Source organism: Leptopilina heterotoma, unplaced genomic scaffold (genome assembly GCF_015476425.1).
Source record: "Leptopilina heterotoma isolate Lh14 unplaced genomic scaffold, ASM1547642v1 Lhet_232, whole genome shotgun sequence".
NCBI classification, from domain to species: Eukaryota; Metazoa; Arthropoda; class Insecta; order Hymenoptera; family Figitidae; genus Leptopilina; species Leptopilina heterotoma.
This window is the reverse complement of record NW_025110949.1, coordinates 401,310-422,249: the sequence shown is the minus strand read 5'-3', so window position 1 is coordinate 422,249 and position 20,940 is coordinate 401,310. Positions and strand designations below refer to the sequence as shown.

The following is a 20,940-nucleotide window of genomic DNA, read 5'->3' as shown; positions in this document are numbered from 1 at the left end:
ATTGAATTTCTTTCAAAATAATTTTCATAAAATTCTTCGTGGAAATTTTAATAATTTCAAAAATAAAAAAACTAGTAAATAATTAATTTGTAATTACTTTAAATATTTAAAATTTCAATAAAATTTCACAAAAGAATTCAATTATTTAAAAAGAAATTTTAATGAAATTCGTCTGAAGAATTCAATTATTTTTAAAAGTAATATAAATTCTTCGAAAAAAATTTAATTATGTTCAAAAGTTTACAAAAATTCTTGTCAAAATTTCAATTATTTATATAAATAATAAAATTTTTCTACGAAATTCAATTATTTTTTAAACAATTTTTATCAAATTTCTCGAGAATTTGAAATTATTTTTAAAAATGTTATTAAAATTTGTCAAGAGAATTCAATTATTGAAAAATTTGTTGATAACATTCTTAATGAAAATTCTAATTTAAGAAACATTCAATTATTAAATAAAATATTTGTTTTTGTATTTAAATAATTGAATTCTCGTAGAATTTTCTAATAAAAATTGATTTTCATTTCATAAAAATGAATTTCAGTTATAATTTTATATTATATAATATTGAATATTGAAAGCATTATATTATAGCGTGGATTTTTAGAAGTAATTGAATTTTCCAAAAGTTTCAAATTAAAATCTTTGAAAATTTGAACTTTTCATAAACTTTTAATTAAGAATTCTGTAGAATTAATTTTTTAAAGTTTAATTGAATTTTTTTAAAATTATGTATTCCTAGTTTTTAATTTCTAATATATTTAATTGAAGAATTTAGAATAATCGAAATTTCGTATAAAATTAAATTGCAAACAAAAGAATTTGAAAATTTTTCAAAGAACTTTTTCAAAAATATTACACAGATTCTTCAATAGTTTTCCTTCATTAGTGATAAATTTAAATAAAAAAAATTATGAAATTTAAATTTAAAAATTGGTGCTTATTATTTTTTATAAAATGAAAAATAAGACAATTATTTAAAAATATGTTCAAGTTCGAAGGATACCCTCATTAAAAGTAATACATATATGCTAACAGACTATATAATAAAATTATTAGTTCCTTTATTACCATACTATTAACTCTTATTAAACGCGTTAAAAATAGATAATTATAAGTGGCTCTAAGAAATTAGTTGCACAATTATTGATTAACGCGCGCGAAAAAAAAGCACAAACTGTAATAAAATATTACAGTGTATAATTAATATCAAAATTCATATTTAATAACTTTAAATAATTAAAGTTTTCTGAAAACTATCATTATTGCGAACAAAGAGGAATTATTTAAGAAATTCAAATAGAAAATAAGATAAAAAACTTTGTGCAATGATTCAATGTCTCAATTATATATCTCACAATTTTCTGTGACTTCTTGAATCTTTTTCAAATAGCAAAATAAATCACAAATCAATGGCTCATCAAAAATGTAAAAAGAAAATTATTTTCTATACACTAAAAATTTATTGAAATTCATTAAAGTAAGAGTCAGGGCACCTTTTTATTATTGTCATTTATATTGAAAGAAAGAAATTTACAATTTTTATATGAAAGAATATATAGTAGTTCGTGTTATTTCGATATTTATGCAAAATTTAAAAGTCCTTAAGGGCATTTAAACCATTATGACGTCACAGTCTTAGAACTCATGCTTTTCTCAAACGACGTCATAATGATTTAAATGCCCTTAACAGCACGCAACTGTTAGGTCCCTAATGTCAATTTTATCGCCCACATTTCACTTAAAATGTTAAAATACTAAATGGATTGATCTGTTTTTCGTGATTAAGGCTAATATGTGATATGGAAGGGCAATGAAATAAAAAAGTTTTGATAATTGAAAAATTAATTATTATAAAATGCTTATTTATAAAAGAATAGCTCAATTCATTCAGTATTTAAGGAGAATATATAATATTGACACACTAAAATTTCACAAAACAATTCAATTATTTTCTAAAATTTTAATAAAGCCTTCTATACAATTCAATTATTTTTTCAAATAGTAAAATATTTACAAAAATTCAATTATTTTCAAAACAGTTTTAATTGAATTCTTCGGAAGAATTCAAGTTTTAAAAAAAATGTTGACACATTTCGAAAAAATTCAACTTTTTTTTCTAAAAATTTCAATAAATTCTTCGAAAAAATTCAATTATTTGCAGGAATTAAATTATTTTTAATCAAATTTAAATAAAATTACACGAAAGAATTTATTTATTTTCAAAATTTTCCATAAAATTCAATTTCAACAAGAATTTAAAATTCTCTAAAAATAATTCAATTATTCTCAAAAGATTTTTAAAAAATTCTATATAAAAATTAAATTACTTTCAATGCAATTTTGAAATATACCTATTTGTCAAAAAAATTGAAAGAATTCAATTATTTTTAAAAAATAATAAAATTCTTGTGATGAATTCAATTATTTTGAATATATTTAACTTTAATGAAATTCTTTAAAGAAATTCAATTATTTTCGAAACAAATATAATTGAATTTCTCGAAAAAATTTCATTATTTCTAAATATTTCTATAAAATTCTTCATAACAATTTAATTATTTCTTAAAATTTTAATAAATTCTTCGAAACATTTCAATTATTTTTATAAATAGTAAAATCCATTGCAGAAATGCAATTCTTTTCAAAAGAATTTTAATAGGATTCCTTAAAAGAATTTAAATTTTCAAATATTAATATAAAATTCATTTATTTTTAAAAATTTTAACAAATTCTTCGGAACAATTCAATTATTTTTATAAATAGTAAAATTTTTCGCAAGAATTCAATTATTTTCAATACAATTTTAATAAAATTCAATTGCTTTCAAAATTTTCAATTAAAATTATTAAAGAAACTCCATTAGTTTAAAAAAAAAATTCAAAGAAATTCTTCAAAAGAATTTAATTAGGATTTTTAAAAATTTTAATAAAATTCTTCGTGAGAATTCAGTTATTTTTCTAAATAATAAAGCAACAATTCGATGATTTTCAATACATTAATTTTTAAATTGAAAGTAATTGAATTTCTGCAATCATTTGTAACTTCTTCAAAACATAAAATTGAGAATGTTCTTATGAATTCTATAAATTTAATTTTTGTAAATTTTTGAACATAATTAAATTTTTTGCTGGGTCAGAATTTCTCAAACGGATCACTTTAAAAAAAATATTTTGTTTTTTATCGAAAATAATTTTTTTTTACTCCTCGTAGAGTAAAAAATAGACCCTGAAAATTTTAGAACAAAAAAAATTTTTTTGTGAATGTTATTAACAATTTAGTTTTTTTGTAGTCTTAAATTAAAAAATTTTTTTCTCGTAAACTATTTGACCGATTTAAAAATTACGATATGGGTTTTCTTCGTCATGAAACAGAGTATTTAAAAATAATTTTGGATTTTAAAAAACTTCATTTTTAATAGTTTTTTATATTAATTGTTTATAAAATGTTAATAACAAATTGTGTTCTGCGCCTCAAAAAAAAAAAAAAAAAATTGCCTAGTATTGCCCACATTCCCCTGAAAACAAAACCGTTTTGAAAAAAAATGTACGTTAATTACGAAAAAAGTTATTAAAAAATAACTGTGGCGGTGCACAGCGATTCATGACTCGCAAACATGGCTCTCATGGCACCTGTGAGGCATTATTCCTGAACTGCCCCAAAAATAAAAAAATTTCTTGGATTTCCTTTATACTTTGGAAATATGTTACCCTAGTAGGTACAAGTTACTACACCAATTTACAGGTCCAACCCCCCACCCCAATCAAAAGGGTGGGGGGTTGAAATTTCAGCTTAAACTCGAACATGCATTCTTTAAACATTTGTAGTTTCTACTTAAATTATTCAATTAAAAAAAGTAAGTAGTGTTTTAGAAAGGTTTTTTTGTGTACTTTTAAAATATTTTATTTATATAATAAAAAAAAAATTTTTTTTGCAAAAATTTTTTTAAATAAATAGTTTTTTGTAATTTTGCACTCCAGCGCGATGAACAGTGGGATTTTTTTTTCAACTTACTATTGAAAATTGTCTAGAAACTACAAATTTTATCGGATGTTCATGTTCTTGATTTAAAATTACTAAGAAATCCATCAAAGTCGATTTTTGAATTTTTAATTGTTTATTTTTTTCTTGTTACTCAAAAATTTGACAAATTACAATATTTTTAGAAAAAATCATGTTAATTTTTTTATTTTTCCATTACACATGATCGAAATCAATTTAAATTAGTCGAGTATGACCACCGGACAATTAATAAAGCATAATACAATTTATTTAAATTGTTGCAAACAATGTTAATTAACAAATAGATTACTTCGGACCTTCTTCATAAAAAAAATTGGTTTTTTTGCAGACAAGTTTAAATTTATGTCTAATTTAGTAAAAAACTAATTTACAGTTAAAAATTATCATTAATATTAACAATTACATAAACAATAATCAACTTCCTTTTGTATTTGTAAACATTTTCGTCATTTTTTAAACTTTAAATATTTATATCATATGTACATTCTTTCAAAAACTTAAAAAATTTATTTGCTTAAACAATTACATTTGTTATAAACAAATTTTTCATTTTTAAACAAATAAGTAGCTTTTTTCATCAAACAAAATTTTTTCCTTTTTTTATATTTACTATCATAAAAAAGAACTCCTTAATGAAATGGGAATACTATAAATTATTCATTTAATTCTAACGAACATTATAAGTTAACAAATATTTAACTTTGTTCTTTTTTCACAGAAAAAATATATTTATTTATATGCATTTAGATGTAAACTGTTTTAACTGAATAATGGTTTACTTCATTAAAAATATATATATTTGTTAACTTATAATGTTCGTTAGAATTAAATGAATAATTTATAGTAATCCCATTTCATTAAGGAGTTCTTTTTTATGATAGTAAATATAAAAAAAGGAAAAAATTTTGTTTGATGAAAAAAGCTACTTATTTGTTTAAAAATGAAAAATTTGTTTATAACAAATGTAATTGTTTAAGCAAATAAATTTTTTAAGTTTTTGAAAGAATGTACATATGATATAAATATTTAAAGTTTAAAAAATGACGAAAATGTTTACAAATACAAAAGGAAGTTGATTATTGTTTATGTAATTGTTAATATTAATGATAATTTTTAACTGTAAATTAGTTTTTTACTAAATTAGACATAAATTTAAACTTGTCTGCAAAAAAACCAATTTTTTTTATGAAGAAGGTCCGAAGTAATCTATTTGTTAATTAACATTGTTTGCAACAATTTAAATAAATTGTATTATGCTTTATTAATTGTCCGGTGGTCATACTCGACTAATTTAAATTGATTTCGATCATGTGTAATGGAAAAATAAAAAAATTAACATGATTTTTTCTAAAAATATTGTAATTTGTCAAATTTTTGAGTAACAAGAAAAAAATAAACAATTAAAAATTCAAAAATCGACTTTGATGGATTTCTTAGTAATTTTAAATCAAGAACATGAACATCCGATAAAATTTGTAGTTTCTAGACAATTTTCAATAGTAAGTTGAAAAAAAATCCCACTGTTCATCGCGCTGGAGTGCAAAATTACAAAAAACTATTTATTTAAAAAAATTTTTGCAAAAAAAATTTTTTTTTTATTATATAAATAAAATATTTTAAAAGTACACAAAAAAACCTTTCTAAAACACTACTTACTTTTTTTAATTGAATAATTTAAGTAGAAACTACAAATGTTTAAAGAATGCATGTTCGAGTTTAAGCTGAAATTTCAACCCCCCACCCTTTTGATTGGGGTGGGGGGTTGGACCTGTAAATTGGTGTAGTAACTTGTACCTACTAGGGTAACATATTTCCAAAGTATAAAGGAAATCCAAGAAATTTTTTTATTTTTGGGGCAGTTCAGGAATAATGCCTCACAGGTGCCATGAGAGCCATGTTTGCGAGTCATGAATCGCTGTGCACCGCCACAGTTATTTTTTAATAACTTTTTTCGTAATTAACGTACATTTTTTTTCAAAACGGTTTTGTTTTCAGGGGAATGTGGGCAATACTAGGCAATTTTTTTTTTTTTTTTTTGAGGCGCAGAACACAATTTGTTATTAACATTTTATAAACAATTAATATAAAAAACTATTAAAAATGAAGTTTTTTAAAATCCAAAATTATTTTTAAATACTCTGTTTCATGACGAAGAAAACCCATATCGTAATTTTTAAATCGGTCAAATAGTTTACGAGAAAAAAATTTTTTAATTTAAGACTACAAAAAAACTAAATTGTTAATAACATTCACAAAAAAATTTTTTTTGTTCTAAAATTTTCAGGGTCTATTTTTTACTCTACGAGGAGTAAAAAAAAATTATTTTCGATAAAAAACAAAATATTTTTTTTAAAGTGATCCGTTTGAGAAATTCTGACCCTGCTAAGAATTTATATTACTTTTAAAAATAATTGAATTCTTCAGACGAATTTTATTAAAATTTCTTTTTAAATAATTGAATTCTTTTGTGAGATTTTCTTAAAATATTAGATATTTAAAATAATTGAATTTTGACAAATTTTTGAAATTATTAAAATTTCCAGGAAGAATTTTTTAAAAATTATTTTGTATGAAATTGAATTGTTTTAAAGAATTTCATTAAAATTTTTGAAAATAATTTAAGTCTTTGAAGAAATTTAATTACAAATGTATTGAAAATATAGGCAAAGATTTTTAAAATAATTGAATTTCTTTAATAAATTTTAATAAAATTTTTAGGAACAATTACATTTTTCGAGGAATTTCATTAAAAGTGTATTAAAAATAATTGAAATCCTGCGATGAGTCTTATTATTTATGAGAATAATTGAATCCCTGTTGTTCAAGATTTAAGTTATTGAAAAAGAAATTTTTGTCAGAAATTGAAAAAATTGGAGGTTTTGTATTAGAATTCGTGGTAATTTTATAGTTTATGAGTCAAACAGAAAAAAACCCAAAAATTCAGAATTTTTTTTTGAATTCTAAAAATTAAATTTTTTTCAGTACTTTTAATAAAAATTCCTGACTTTTCTCTAAATTTCCTATGTCAGAATATATGATTATTATAATTATAATAATAACATGAAAACTATACATTCACTGAGAAAACTGGAGTATTGGACTAAACATCTGGAGGGACAAATCGTTGATATTTGAGAGTTAGCTATTGGATAACAATCTAAATGTTCAAATACACCATTGACAGATATTCGTGCCATTTCTCTAACAGAGGGACAAATTAACCATCTTGAGAAATCCCTTCCTTATCCGGCGCGAAATGAATAAATATGGCAACCTAACCCCTAAATTAAATACATAAAATGTCAGAAAAATAATTTCGCGCGCATCAGATCGTACACATTTTCTGCGCAACTTTTAACCCTCAGATATAATGGGAGAGAATATACAAGTAGATTTCCATTATCAATTCAAAATTTATTTTAGAAGGACTATTTAACTCTCTTCATAAGCAAAGGAAACATACACTTTTTGATTCGACTCTCCAGTTTTCTCAGTGTTCTAATTCATATTTTATTTTTACAAAAAAAAATTAGAATTAAAAATTTTTACGTTCTACTATTTTTAAAATTGCTAATTTTATTTAAAATAAATATTAAATAAATAATAGTTTAAATGAGCATTTTTATGGACAATTGGTACACTTACCCTAGAACTACTAACATTTTTTTTTTTAGAAAAAATTAATGAATTTATTTTTACTGACGTGAATTCATTCAGATTTAGAGAGATCGCTACCTTCATTATTAAGTAAATGTAGAATTGATATATTGTAAAAAAAACCTCTTTTTTTAATATTTCGTGTATTCTTTGCAAAAGTCACTTATCTTAAAATACTCCCTTGGCCAATGAAGCTTATGCGCCGTTTTGATTAAACTTCCATACACAGAAAAACACACACGAACTAAACTATCATCGAGAGTTCAAGTCCTCAGACAATCACACATTTATAACAGGTGAGGAAACTTTTTTTTTAATTCAATTTATATTTTTCACATAAGGTCTTACTACACAATCTTACTGCACACAACACAGCAGATTATCTGTTAAGCTCCCACTCAGTTTTCATAAATTAATTAAAAAATTTTCTACATGCGTAAATGCAAAAAATAGATTGTCCTCAAAAGACCTTTAACCTTTAGAGGGCCGGTAAATTTGCACAAATTTTAGTAGTTTTTTTTTGTTTAAAAAAATTAAATAAGAAGTCAATTAGATAAAAAGATTTGTTAAAATAAATGGTTAACGGACCCCTAAAGGTTAACAATGCAGAAAAGAAAATTTGATGACAAGAAAAAATTGAGGTAATTGAATTAATTTCGCGCAATAAAATGCAGTTTCAATATTAGAGCTAAGATGAATATTAATTCTAATTTTGAAGATAAATATTATTACCTGAGTTCCTCTCGTGGAAGAAATAATGGTAGGACGAATATTATAACGCATGAATAATGAAATGAATGGAAAACGAAAAAAAATCCGCGGTCGAACTTGAGACAAGGCAGGCTTGCTGACTAATATATAATCCCCGAGTATTACAATACTACAGGCACTAAAGCGCGATTGACACCGGTCTTGTAATCGAATTTACAGGAAGGCTTCCGGCCTTGCGTAAGTACAGTGTAAGGTCAGTAGTGGCCAACGACTGCATCGATTATTCCTTTTCTACTTCATTTGCAAATTACTTCGATTACGTCAAGTACTTGTTAGAGAGCTGACAATATCAAGTTTAAATAAACGTTAATTTTAAACAAATGTTTGCCTTCGTAACATCACTGAATTTAGAAACTTACTGGAAACTATTAACACTCATCCTATTTCTGCGACAAGTATTTGCCGATTGTCAATAAAAAAATTTTATTCGCCAATTATATTTCATAGGTTTCAGAAAATTTAGGGTCGCGACGATTTACACACGATTCAAGTGAATTTTTTCTTCTTCCAATAAGTTTAAAACATTTGTAAAATATTCACAATGAGGTTTTGCTAACTAGTGAATGGATTTGACGAAATTTGAATACATTTTAGATAAAATTGTATATTTACTAACACGAATGTAAAGACAACTGTCGGTGAACACGACAAAGTAGTTGGTGCAGAATAGTTTTACAATAATGTCATTGTTTCATAATAAGTTTAACAAGAGTTGACATTATTATAAATCTATCATGTGACAGTTACAAACTGTTTCGTCGTGTTCACTTTTCAAAAAATTCAATAGCATTTTTCGTAATTATATATCTCACCCTCTCTTATCACGGTGTGCTTGAATTAAGTTTAACCCAAAAGTGCTCCCCCAACTAATTTTTTTTTTTTTTTTAATAATAATAATTCTTATTCTGTTATTAAAATTAATAAGTTTAAGCTAAAAACGAAAATCATCTATTGAAGGAATTACGAAATAAATAAATTCTTAATTTTTTGTAGGTTAATTGTTTTAACTTGACTTAAAACTATCCCATGATGAAAACTCTTTGTTTGAAATGTTTGTACATTCACTGCAAACAGTATTCATCAAATTTTCCTTCAAGAAAACATGTTTCTCTTAAAAACAAAAAAATTGATTTTCATTGTTTTTGTAAATTAAAAAATTGATATTACATCAGGGTTGCAGGGAAATCAGGAAAAAGTCAGGAATTTTTATTAAAAGTACTGGAAATTTTTTTTCTATTTCTAACCACAATGGATTTTTAAATATTGTTCAATTATTTCAAAAGTTTTAAAGCAATTATCTTAATAAATAACAAAATTCATCACAGAAATTTAATTATTTTTAGGAATTTTAATAAAAATCATTGCAAAATTCAATTATTTTCATAAATAACAATATTCATCAGAAGACTTCAATTATTTTCAAAAGTAATAAAATTCATGGAAGAAATTCAATTATTTTTCAAAATTTTAACGAATACATCGTCAAGAATTCAATTATCTTTATAAATAGCATAATCTTTCGCCAAAAATTCAATTATTTTTCAAAATTTAAATAAAATTCTTTGCAAAATTTCAATTATTTTATGCATAATTTAATAAAATTCTTCTCATGAATTCAAATATTTTCATAAATTATTAATTTAAATTCTTCAATAGTTTTCAATTATTTTCAAAAATTGTGGTAAAATTCTTTAATTTAATAAATTTATGTAAAATTTTAATTAAATTCCTTAAAACAAATTAATTATTTTGAAAAGTTGTTAATAAAATTCTTCGTAAAAATTTAATTTTAAGAAACATTCGACTTTGCAATAAATTATTTAGTTTTGTATTTAAATAATTGAATTCTCGTAGAATTTTCTAATAAAAATTTATTTAAAAATGAATTTCAGTTAAAATTTTATAGATACCTAATAATTGAATATTAAAAGCGAAGGGTTGGAAATAAAAATACAAGAGTTAATCAAAACATCCGTCGCTGGAAAATACCAACCCTTACTACAACTCCCTTTTTTCACCAGCAAACCAGAATTATGCGTATATTAAATATATGTTGTATGTGAGTCTCATCGTTTAGAACAAAATGTTTCTTTCGTTGTTTAAAAGACCCTCTTCATATTATATATTTTATACTCTCTCACTCAATATTTATAAAAAAAAAGCTTGAGTGTTCTGAGAGTGTATTATTTTATAATATTACTTGTCTTATATTGACATTAATGCACCAAACCGCTTTGAAGCAAAACATTTTCAAAAATTTATTTTTTTGAAAAATATTTGTCTATCAAAAACGGCTTATCGAATTCTGAAAAATTATATAATTTATATAAATGATTACCCTGAACGGTGGATCACTTGGCTCGTGGGTCGATGAAGAACGCAGCTAATTGCGCGTCATATTGTGAACTGCAGGACACATGAACATCTACATTTCGAACGCACATTGCGGTCCACGGATACAATTCCCGGACCACGCCTGGCTGAGGGTCGTTTATAATATAAAAACTGCTTATCTTTCTCTCTATTTATAGAGAAAAAAAAGATTCAAGCAACATAATGAATGTTCATCAATATATTTCTTTTTCTTTATTAGAAATTAGAAAATATAATGATAATTATAATATTATATAATAATATAATTATATAACATTATAATTAATATATTAATATATAATATTTAATATAATAATATAATATATTATAATATTATATTATATTATTATATTATATATTATATATGGCCATTGGACATTCTCAATTGTCTTTCCGCGTCTCTTTTTTGTATCTCTAGTGAAAGAAGATCGACATCTTCATCCACTTCCATGATCAGGCTCTCTTCTGTTGGTAGTGCCTGTGTCTCTTCCTGAGTTGGCTATTTTATGGCGTCCCATACTAGTAGCAACGTGTCTTTTGCTATTTTTATCGTTACAGGGGTAAGAAGAGGTAAATACCTGGGACCCAGAAACATTGAGGCAAGAAGTGCCTCATTGTTCATTAAATTTTTTTCTCTCTCAGTCATTGAACTTTTTAATTTTTTTGCAAATGCTGTGTCAATCATTTCTGTCTCTAATTTGCAATTAAACCAAATACCGTATACGTTGCCTGGAACGAGATTTTCGGTTTGCAACCGCAACGTTGCTTTTTTACATGGAATCAACGCTTTCAGACAGTCCTCAATGTGGCACTATTCCTCATCGGCTAAAGAAAGACCCGTTTTTCGGCTTCAAAATCTTTACAGAATTCTTTAGCCGAGAGCAATGATGACAACATACTGCAAGTGGAACTCCATCGGGTTACGACATCAAGAGTTGGCTTATTAACATTATATTTTTTTTAATGTCTGAAGCGTAGACTCATTCCTCAAGGCTTTTACCGCATGTCTAGCCTTTGCAATTATTCGATTAACAGATGGATCGTTGATTGTGTCCAACACTGCTAATTGTAGGGTGTGGACGCAGCACCTTACCAAAGTTGTCGCCGAAAAGTTTACCTCGTCCGCTTCTTTTCGATTATTATCGACCGTCTTCTCCTCTTCTACTTCATTTTCCTGCAGCAATTCTCCTAACTTTACCATATTTCGGCCATTGTCAGAGGTAAAAGTATATATTCTGTCGCTGAATATGTTGTAGTTACTTAAAATTTCGTTTACAACGACCTTTAAGTTCTGCGACGTATGGCAGGAGAATAGTTCTTTTACCGCAAGGGTTCGTAAATGAAGGGCGCCATCCTTAACGAACTGAATGTTCAGACCAAAAAAAGATCTGTTGTGTCTGCTGGCGATATCAACTTTCATGCTGATTAATGGGATGTCTTTCAAGTCCTCGATTATACTCTCGCGAATTTCTTTTGCCGAAAGCTTCACCATATCCTGGACTGTTCTGGGACAAATTGTGAATTTATCATCTTTGCTGAAACCGTTTAAGATTGGATCCACAATGTCCCTAAAACCTGAGTCGTTCACGGCCATTTGATATATGAATCCCCAAGCCAAGGGCTGAGTCTCAACAGATCGCAGCGTGGTGACTGCTCTACCGAGTACAACACCCCGCCAGGTACCTAAGTCATATACAAACGATTCCGAGTCTCGACATCGAATTTGGTATAGCCATGATCGACCGCTAGAAGCCAGGCCGTTATACGGTGAGATCCCGTCAACGATCCGCGACTCCATACGGCAAACAGGGCCCGTCGAAGACCGGCCAAAGACCGATCACCTAGTAGTGTCACATTGTTTTGAGCCTTTCGACTCACGATTCTTTTTGCACTTTTAAGAATTTTTCTATGCTTTTTTAAAATATTTTCTAATTGCTAAAAAAGTGCCATTTTTCCGCACCTTTTCCACTTTACACTCATATTTTAAGAAAAGTAATAAATATTTTAACATTGGTTGGGGGTCACAACTATTTATTTATCTCAGTACTTAACTGCATAAAGGTTTCATTTAAATATTTTTATTTCAAATCGATGAGATTCTGTTTTTTTATTAAATTTTCTCTTCCAGTAGAGTGTTGCATTTCACAATTTAGAATCTAATTCAAAATTGCTTTAAAGAATGTTCGACTTCTGATAAAATGTGTGGAATGCGTTTTATTCTTTAATTAATTGAAGACTTAAGTACTTCCTGAACTGACCAGTTAAACGTTAGAAACTTTAGCAATAAATCTTAAAGGACTGACAGCCATTCAGTCATCAAAAATAAGAATGTTTGAATCTTATACAATCTTAAAGAATCACAAATTCACAACAAGCTTGTGAACAATCATTTTCATAATAAAATTTTTCCACAAAATCAAATTATAATTTTGAGAAAAAATACCAACCATAGTCATAAAATTGAAACTAAGAAAATTAAAGGATTATCAAGCCGTTTCGATTTAAACCAGTCAGAAATTTGTAATTCAAACCAGTAGCACGTGTATTTTTATTTATTGATTTTTATTAGTATCATTAGTTTAGAGGATAAATGATTAAGTCAATAAATGCATTCCAGAAAAAAGAAACATATTTTTTGGATAAACCGAACTCTTCAACATTTCAAAAACAAAAATTTTTTACTAGTAAATTAGTAAATTAATTGATTATCAAATAATCAGAAGTAAATTTTTGAATTCTAGTATGTATTTTTATTTCTAAAATTATTATTATTAAACATAGAATTATACTCTCAATGCAAATTGAAAATCGAGTTTTTATCGCAACTTCCAACCAAATAAGTTTTGTAAATTTCTCATCTCTGGTGTCTGCTAAGAGACGATGCGATGCGACATTTCATGTGTGAAATGAATTCAAGATGCAGGGTGTCTACTATTTTCGTTTAACAAAATTCCCGGTTATTTCCCGGTTTTTCCCGGCTATATCCTAATTTTTTCCCGGTTTTTTTTCTTATCAAATGTAAATTTAAATTTGATTTTAAACATAAATAAATCATTAAATTTTCTGAAAATAATGTTTTTTTCAATAATTTTAATTAAAAACTTGTAAAATACTTGAATTAAACAAAGAATTTTTTCAAGTTTTTAAAAATAATCTTGTCTCTTTATAATTATAATTGAAAATTGGATTTTTCAATTTTATTAAAATTACATTGATAATAATTGAACTTCTGCAAAGAATTTTACTATTTATAAAAATAATTGAATCCTTCTAAAGAATGCTATTATTTATGAAAATAATTTAATTTTTGTGAAGAATTTTATTAAAATTTTTGAAAATAATAAGCAGCAATAATTAATTATTTACTTAATATGTAATAAACATTTAATTTGCTCAAGAAATAAATAAATATCATTTATTTGAACATTCAGAAATTTAAAATGATAAAAATTTAAGAGAAGTTCAATAATTATAATTATTAAATAATAATTGGAGATTGGAGCGAATACAAAATAGGTTTTTGCGCTTCGCTGCTAAGCAACTCGATATTACCTATGATTTTTTTTCACATGAATATGATGACGTAAGGAGGCAATTGAAGATCCCGACAATTTCATCCAGATTTCTGTACTCGGATTTAATGTTTCTTTTTAAAATTATAAATGGAATGATTAATTGTCCGGATATTTTATGTAAAATAAATTTCTCTGTGCCTTACAAACCATCACGTAATTTTCTTCTTTTCAAAGTTAAATATCATAGAACAGAGTATGGTGATAATAATGTTTTCGAACGTATATGTCGTGAGGCTAATGAAAGTGCACATGATCTAAATTTTTTCGAAAATTCAACTCTACGTTTTACCACTGCCCTGCGCAACTTATTATTTGAATATTACGCAGCGTAATCAAATAATTAATTATTCATTGTAATTAATATTCTTTTTTTTTTTTTTCTTTTTCTTATATTAGTACTTTGTACGAAAGGGCGTTTTATATTTTGTAAGCCCGTTGATACATGAAAATAAAATAAAATAAAATAATAGAATAGTATAATTTTTAGAAGCAAAAAATTGATTTAAAACTGTAAGAGGGACTTAAAATTTTAAAAATAAAATTATAATTATGGTCACTAACTTCCCTTGATTATTTTCGAAAAATTTAAATAAAATTCTTTAAAAAAATTCAATTATTTCTCAAAAAAAGTAAAAAAATTTCAATGATTTGTTTAGAAAAATTCAATTATCTTGAAACAATAGAATTGAAAAATTACAACAATTTTATTTTTTAGATTTAAAAAAAATTTTGCGAAAGTTCAATTTCATTAAACAATTTTAAGTATGTATATTTTTTTAAATTAACTAATAAAAATTTTAATTATTAATCTTCGCAGTAAGAAACATGAATACATTAGAATTTTACTCTTTATAATATTCAATTATTAATCAATTATTAAATTAAAATACTTTGAAAATTCTATTTGTTAAAAAGTTTCTAATGAATTTCTTTAACAAATTTAATTACATATTTTCAGTCGAATTTCACAATATTTCTATTAACTCCATAATTTTTTTAAAATTTATTTACATAATATATTTGAATTGGTAACTGATTTTTTATCATCAAATTAATTATTTTTAAGTAACTTAAATTTAGAGAACAGTATAAATATCTATAAAAATTGAAATAAAAATTGATTTTTTAAAAACAAATTAAAATAATAAAACTTTTTTAATTTTTGTGAAAAAATTCCCGGTTCGGTATAAAATTCCCGGCTAATTCCCGGTTTTTCCCGGTCAAATAAAATTCCCGGTTATTTCCCGGTTTTCCCGGAATTCCCGGTTAGTAGACACCCTGAAGATGTGAGGCGACCTCGCAAACCGATTGCTTTGATTGCTGTCGGACACGAGTCAATAGCCATTTAACATTGTGCAGACATGCATTGAAATGGCTTGTAACTCACAATTTTTTTTTAGAGATTATAAGTGTCTTAAATTCCTCAGTAACTTATGTATCCATTAAAAAATCACTAGATGTGCATTATTTTTAATATTTGAAAAGTTATTTTTTCGAAATGTCATTTTTTCGAATTGTCATTTTACGAAATGTCACTTTTGCGTATCGCCATTTTTACGAATTGCCACTTTTTCGAATTGTCATTTTTACGAAATGTCACTTTTGTGAATCACCATTTTTACGAATTGTCACTTTTGCGAAAAGTTATTTTTGTTAATCGCCTTTTTTACGAATTGTCACTTTTACGAAAATTCAATGTCAGTTCCGTTTAAATGACAATCCGAAAAAATGAATTTTCGCAAAAGTGACAATTCATAAAAATGGCGATTCGCAAAAATGACATTTCGTAAAAATGACAATTCGAAAAAATGGCGATTCGCAAAAATGACATTTCGTAAAAATGACAATTCGAAGAAATGTCAGTTCGCAAAAGTGACAATTGGTAAAAATGGCGATTCACAAAAGTGCCATTTAGTAAAAATGACAATTCGAAAAAATGACATTTTAGAACAATAACGATTCGTAAAAATGACAATTCGTAAAAATGATATTTCGCAAAAATGACTTTTCGCAAAAGTGGCAATTCGTAAAAATGTCAATTCGCAAAAGTGACATTTCGTTAAAATAACAATTCGAATAAATTGCAATTCGGTAAAATGACAGTTTGGTCAAATGACATTTGGGGAATAATCATGCGCCTCCGACTCTAATTTAGAATTTTCTTTTTACAGTCTAAGGTGCGAATCACGAGACTACTTCAGGAATCTTCACCTTCAAATATTTGTTTTTTTAAAGTAAATATTAAATCTCTCTATTTGTCAGAGACCATTATTATATAATGTTTCGATTCTGTTTACAAACGTTTAATACAATTTATCTAGTATTTTGTGAGAAACATTACAGAAAATGTTGACATATTATGACTCAACTGTTATATCTCTTTAAGAAACTTTTACCGTCAACTGGAATAATGTTTAAAACAAAAACGCGTTAATATGAATAAAAAATTTTCTCATTCCAACACGAAAATATAAATTATGCGCCATATTCTGAATATTTTGTGGACTTTGAGTTTATCATTGGCTAGCTAACTATAGAAGACGCAAGTTCTAAAACAAACTCCTATTGATTTTTCTTAATATAGGGTCAGAGTTAATAATAAAATTTTTTTCTTTTTTCGTTTATATTTTTATTCTTTGAATTATAAAGTGCTCTAAGAATAAATAGCATAAAATGTGCTTTTATTCTACAAAAAGCAATGTAGGTAGAATTTTTAAATTAAAGTTTCATATATACAGTAAACGAGGGTGATTTCGAACAGTATACCACAATATTAATTAATTTAAAAATAAAAAACACGGTACAGAATCTTTTTCCAAAATTTTCAATTTTTAAAATGCAAATAACTATTTAGTTAGCACAAAAACAGAATGTTTCATAATTGGTCAAAGTGTGTCCTAAAAAGTCGAAATTTGAGGAAAAAATAGGTGTCAAAATATTGTTTTACTGTCAAAATTCACAAGGAAATTAGAAAACATGATTCTTGGGTTCCTGAGGTGAAAAAGGTTAAAAATTAATTTAAAATTTTTTGGTATTACACTGTTTCCATATGAGGAACCACAATATACATAGAAGAGTTTGTATTAGCTAGAAGTTTATTAATAATAATATAAAGTTACATATTACAGAAAAATGAAAACCACAAGCGGCAAATATTGTTAGAATCGTGCGGTTAAAACTTGATGCTCAATTTTCAAATAAGTTTCGCCACTGACTTAATGGAATAAGCGAATCATATTCAGTTTATTGTATAAACAATGTAATGAAAACTTGTAAAAGATAAAAATTTATTTGCAGACCTTGTTTCATATAGATACTTTTTATATAATAAAATATATTTGAAAGACAAACAAATATTATTTTATAAAAAGGCACATTTATTATTTGAATGAAAATCATGAATAGTGCATTATGCAACAAGGGTTGTGAGCGATCAATAAAGTGCCTATTATTGCCCTAGGGCAATAAAGCACCCATTATTACCCTAGGGCAATAATGGGCACTTTATTGACCGCTGGGATATAAGGAGGAACTTAGTATGCGCCTGTACAGGTAGATAAAGTGTCCAGCCTGAGTTGAATAAAATAAGTTTTTGATAAGAGAAAATTTATTGAACTTACCGAACTTCTGGTTCCGAAACCAAGGAAGGAGAGTTTCCTCCGGTTACCGAGTGTTTTCTCTTCGGGTTTATTGTTCATTGCGGCGGTTTCTTTTTACTGGTAACCGGCTTACTTTTTCCTAGGAGCTCGACCGAGTCTGAGTCGGGATGGCGATGTCCACATGTGGAGAAGACTCTGCGATTGTATTTCCGCCGTCCTGTTTGCTACTGCAATTAATTCAAAGTAATTAATTAATTAATTATTACAATCAATTGTTCTTCATATTATTTTGATTTTTTAGCAAAATTTAATTAATTGCCAATCAGCAGTGAATATTTGTGACACGTCGATAATAGAGGGACCCAAAAAGCATAATCTTAAAAAACATAATCTAACATTATAATATTTAAGATCTTGCTTCTCTGGTTCCAACAATAAAATTGGCGAACTGTAAGTATTAAAACCTAGTATTTTTCTAATAACTTTTTCTTGACTAATAAGAGTAGTGAGTGTTATTTTTGTAATTGTACGTTTATTCAAAAAAATTAGAGGGTATTTTCATAAAGTTGCGATGAATCGCTCTATAAACTAGGTTTTGTGTAAATAATACGTTTAATTATGTAAGTAATAATATAAGTCAAGTGTGCTGAGAAAAACATTGACGAATTTATCAGAGCGAAAGCACCCTTAATATAATGATTATTACTCGACTTCACTGAAAGTGTCTCTTGATCCAGATGAATGCGTCGAATCTCCTAATATAAACACTTGATTAAAACTCCATGGGATCTTTTTAAGTGCTAAATCCACCCTCATGATTATAAATTGTTACTTATTGTACTTGTTTGTCAAGTATCAACACTTTCAAGACAAATACAATTTATATAAATTTCAAGGGGTATTCTATGTTGTTTACAAAAACTAAAAATAAATGAAACTATTTTATTTATTCTTCATCTAATTCTCACGATTAGTATACTTATACTGGCTAATTACTTTCCACAACTATTTTTTGTTATTTCTTATATACACGTGAAAAAATTGAAAGTTATTAACTTTAGTATTCCTTTATTGTTTGACGGAAATGTAAACTTTATAATCTTGTAAACTGTTTAGAAGTTTATAAGTCGAGTAAATGAAAGTAATACAGTAATTCGACTTTTATTTGCAAAAATAGAGGAAATAACAAAGTAATTAATAGTTCTGACAGTTGGCGGTGCCGCAAGTCATATAAGCAGAAGAAGAGCAAACTAATTATGTTTACTGGCCTCGTTATAAGAGTATTCGATAGCAAAAAAACGTCTGTTCTTGAATAAAAGTAACAATAAAAGTTTTCATTAGAGAACCATCTGTAGAAGTGAGTTGTTGAAGAATAAGAAAATGTTTTGCATTGTTCAGATATCTTTAAAAACAATTCTTTATTTCAGAAAGGCATTGTCCGCAATGCCAACTTTGAGATTTAATTTTTAAAATAGTAAATTAAAAAAGATATGCGAGGGGGAAAAAGTATGGTAGTCCTTTTGTTTGAATTAAAATTAATAGAATTATTTGTCTCTATCATTAAAACTACTTTCCATTCACAAATTAATCAAATTTTGAATCATCGCCTTTCGAGCTCTTCTACTATGTGTTTCGACACAACACTTCAATTGAAAACAATTAAAACTTAAGACATAGTTATTAGAATTATTTTTCTATTTAACAGGCTGTAGATAAACTTTCTCGTGGGAACAAAATGAAGCATTTCAATAAATTAACTCGTGTAGAATTTGTATTTGTATTTGTAGAATTTATTTAAATTTTTCAACACATGTAATTAAAAGATTTTATTAGACTATTCATATTGTGCCACCGAATGAGATTAACGTTTTAAATTTTTTTTATCTCTTTAGCTCTTATAGAACTAGAGATATTTTTAAAAATAATGTGCAAGCCCTAAAAAAACGATTGGAATCTATTGAAAACAATCTTCAAACCTTCAAACCCTAGTTTAGTATCACGTGGAATGTTGAGTCCGCAATGTTTAGAACTATCACTATTCGCTACGTATGCAATTCACTTGAGTGCAAGAATTACAAAAATCTCACTAATTAATCACAATTTTAGAATTTACATTCAAGTTAGAAGAATTCTAATTGATGGCAGACACTATGGCTTAAAACTATTTTATCGGAACATTTAAAAATTAACAGACAGAAAGTAATTCACTGCACGTCACAATCTGGATGGAACAACACTGGAATTGTTATTTGAACTAATATTTTATTGTTATTGTATGTCTGGTCATTCATGAAAGTGGGTAAATTTTTTTTTACTTATAAATAAAATATTAGGTAAGTGCGCTTTGGACTCAATTGTTTACTAGACTTTCGAATTGTAAGTTTATAATCGAGCGAGTAACTAGTAGCGACTGGCTTTAACTGAACTGTTGACTGCAAACTCCTTCAAAACCACACAAAGGAAATTAGTAAACCAGATTATGTGTCAACTCTTTAATAGAAGCGCAACTTTTATAATTAACCGCTTTCTTCTTTAACTTAATTTAATCTCATGTCATAAAAATGGTTTTATCAATCATTCATTGTTTTGGCTTATAATATAGTGAAAAATTCCAAACCAGTTTTTAGATGATTTTATTTTTCAAAAAAATTGTCTCATTTTATATCAATTTCCCTTCATTTAATTAATCCCTCATCGTTGATTATGAACGTTGTAAACTTCACCAAAGTAAAAATTAACTTTTTAAATATATCTAATTGCATGATAAACTTAAATTAAAAAGAAAACAACTTACATTCAAAAAGGATTCTAATATAAATAATTTATTTAATATATGGAAACAAATATTTTCTTCCCTTTATTCTATTAATTTTATCCAACTTTTTGGTAGTATTAAAAGCTTTGTGAAGTTTTTTTATTACTCATGAAAATGAGTTTT

At 26.0% G+C, this 20,940-nt stretch overlaps 1 protein-coding gene and 1 non-coding gene across 4 annotated transcripts in view; one reads left to right on the top strand and one right to left on the bottom strand.

Moving 5' to 3' along the window:
• Window positions 1-20,940, bottom strand: part of LOC122502490 (band 3 anion transport protein) — a 96,411-nt gene that overhangs the window by 55,600 nt on the left and 19,871 nt on the right. For all 3 annotated transcript variants that reach the window (XM_043612580.1, XM_043612579.1, XM_043612582.1), the window contains one exon: window positions 18,024-18,229. In XM_043612580.1, coding sequence (XP_043468515.1) covers window positions 18,024-18,101 — 78 coding nt within the window. In that variant the 5' untranslated portion in view covers window positions 18,102-18,229. The remainder of the gene's footprint in view (window positions 1-18,023; window positions 18,230-20,940) is intronic.
• On the top strand, window positions 10,791-10,945 carry LOC122502539. Its single transcript, XR_006301642.1, has one exon. It is a non-coding gene; the product is annotated as a 5.8S ribosomal RNA (ribosomal RNA).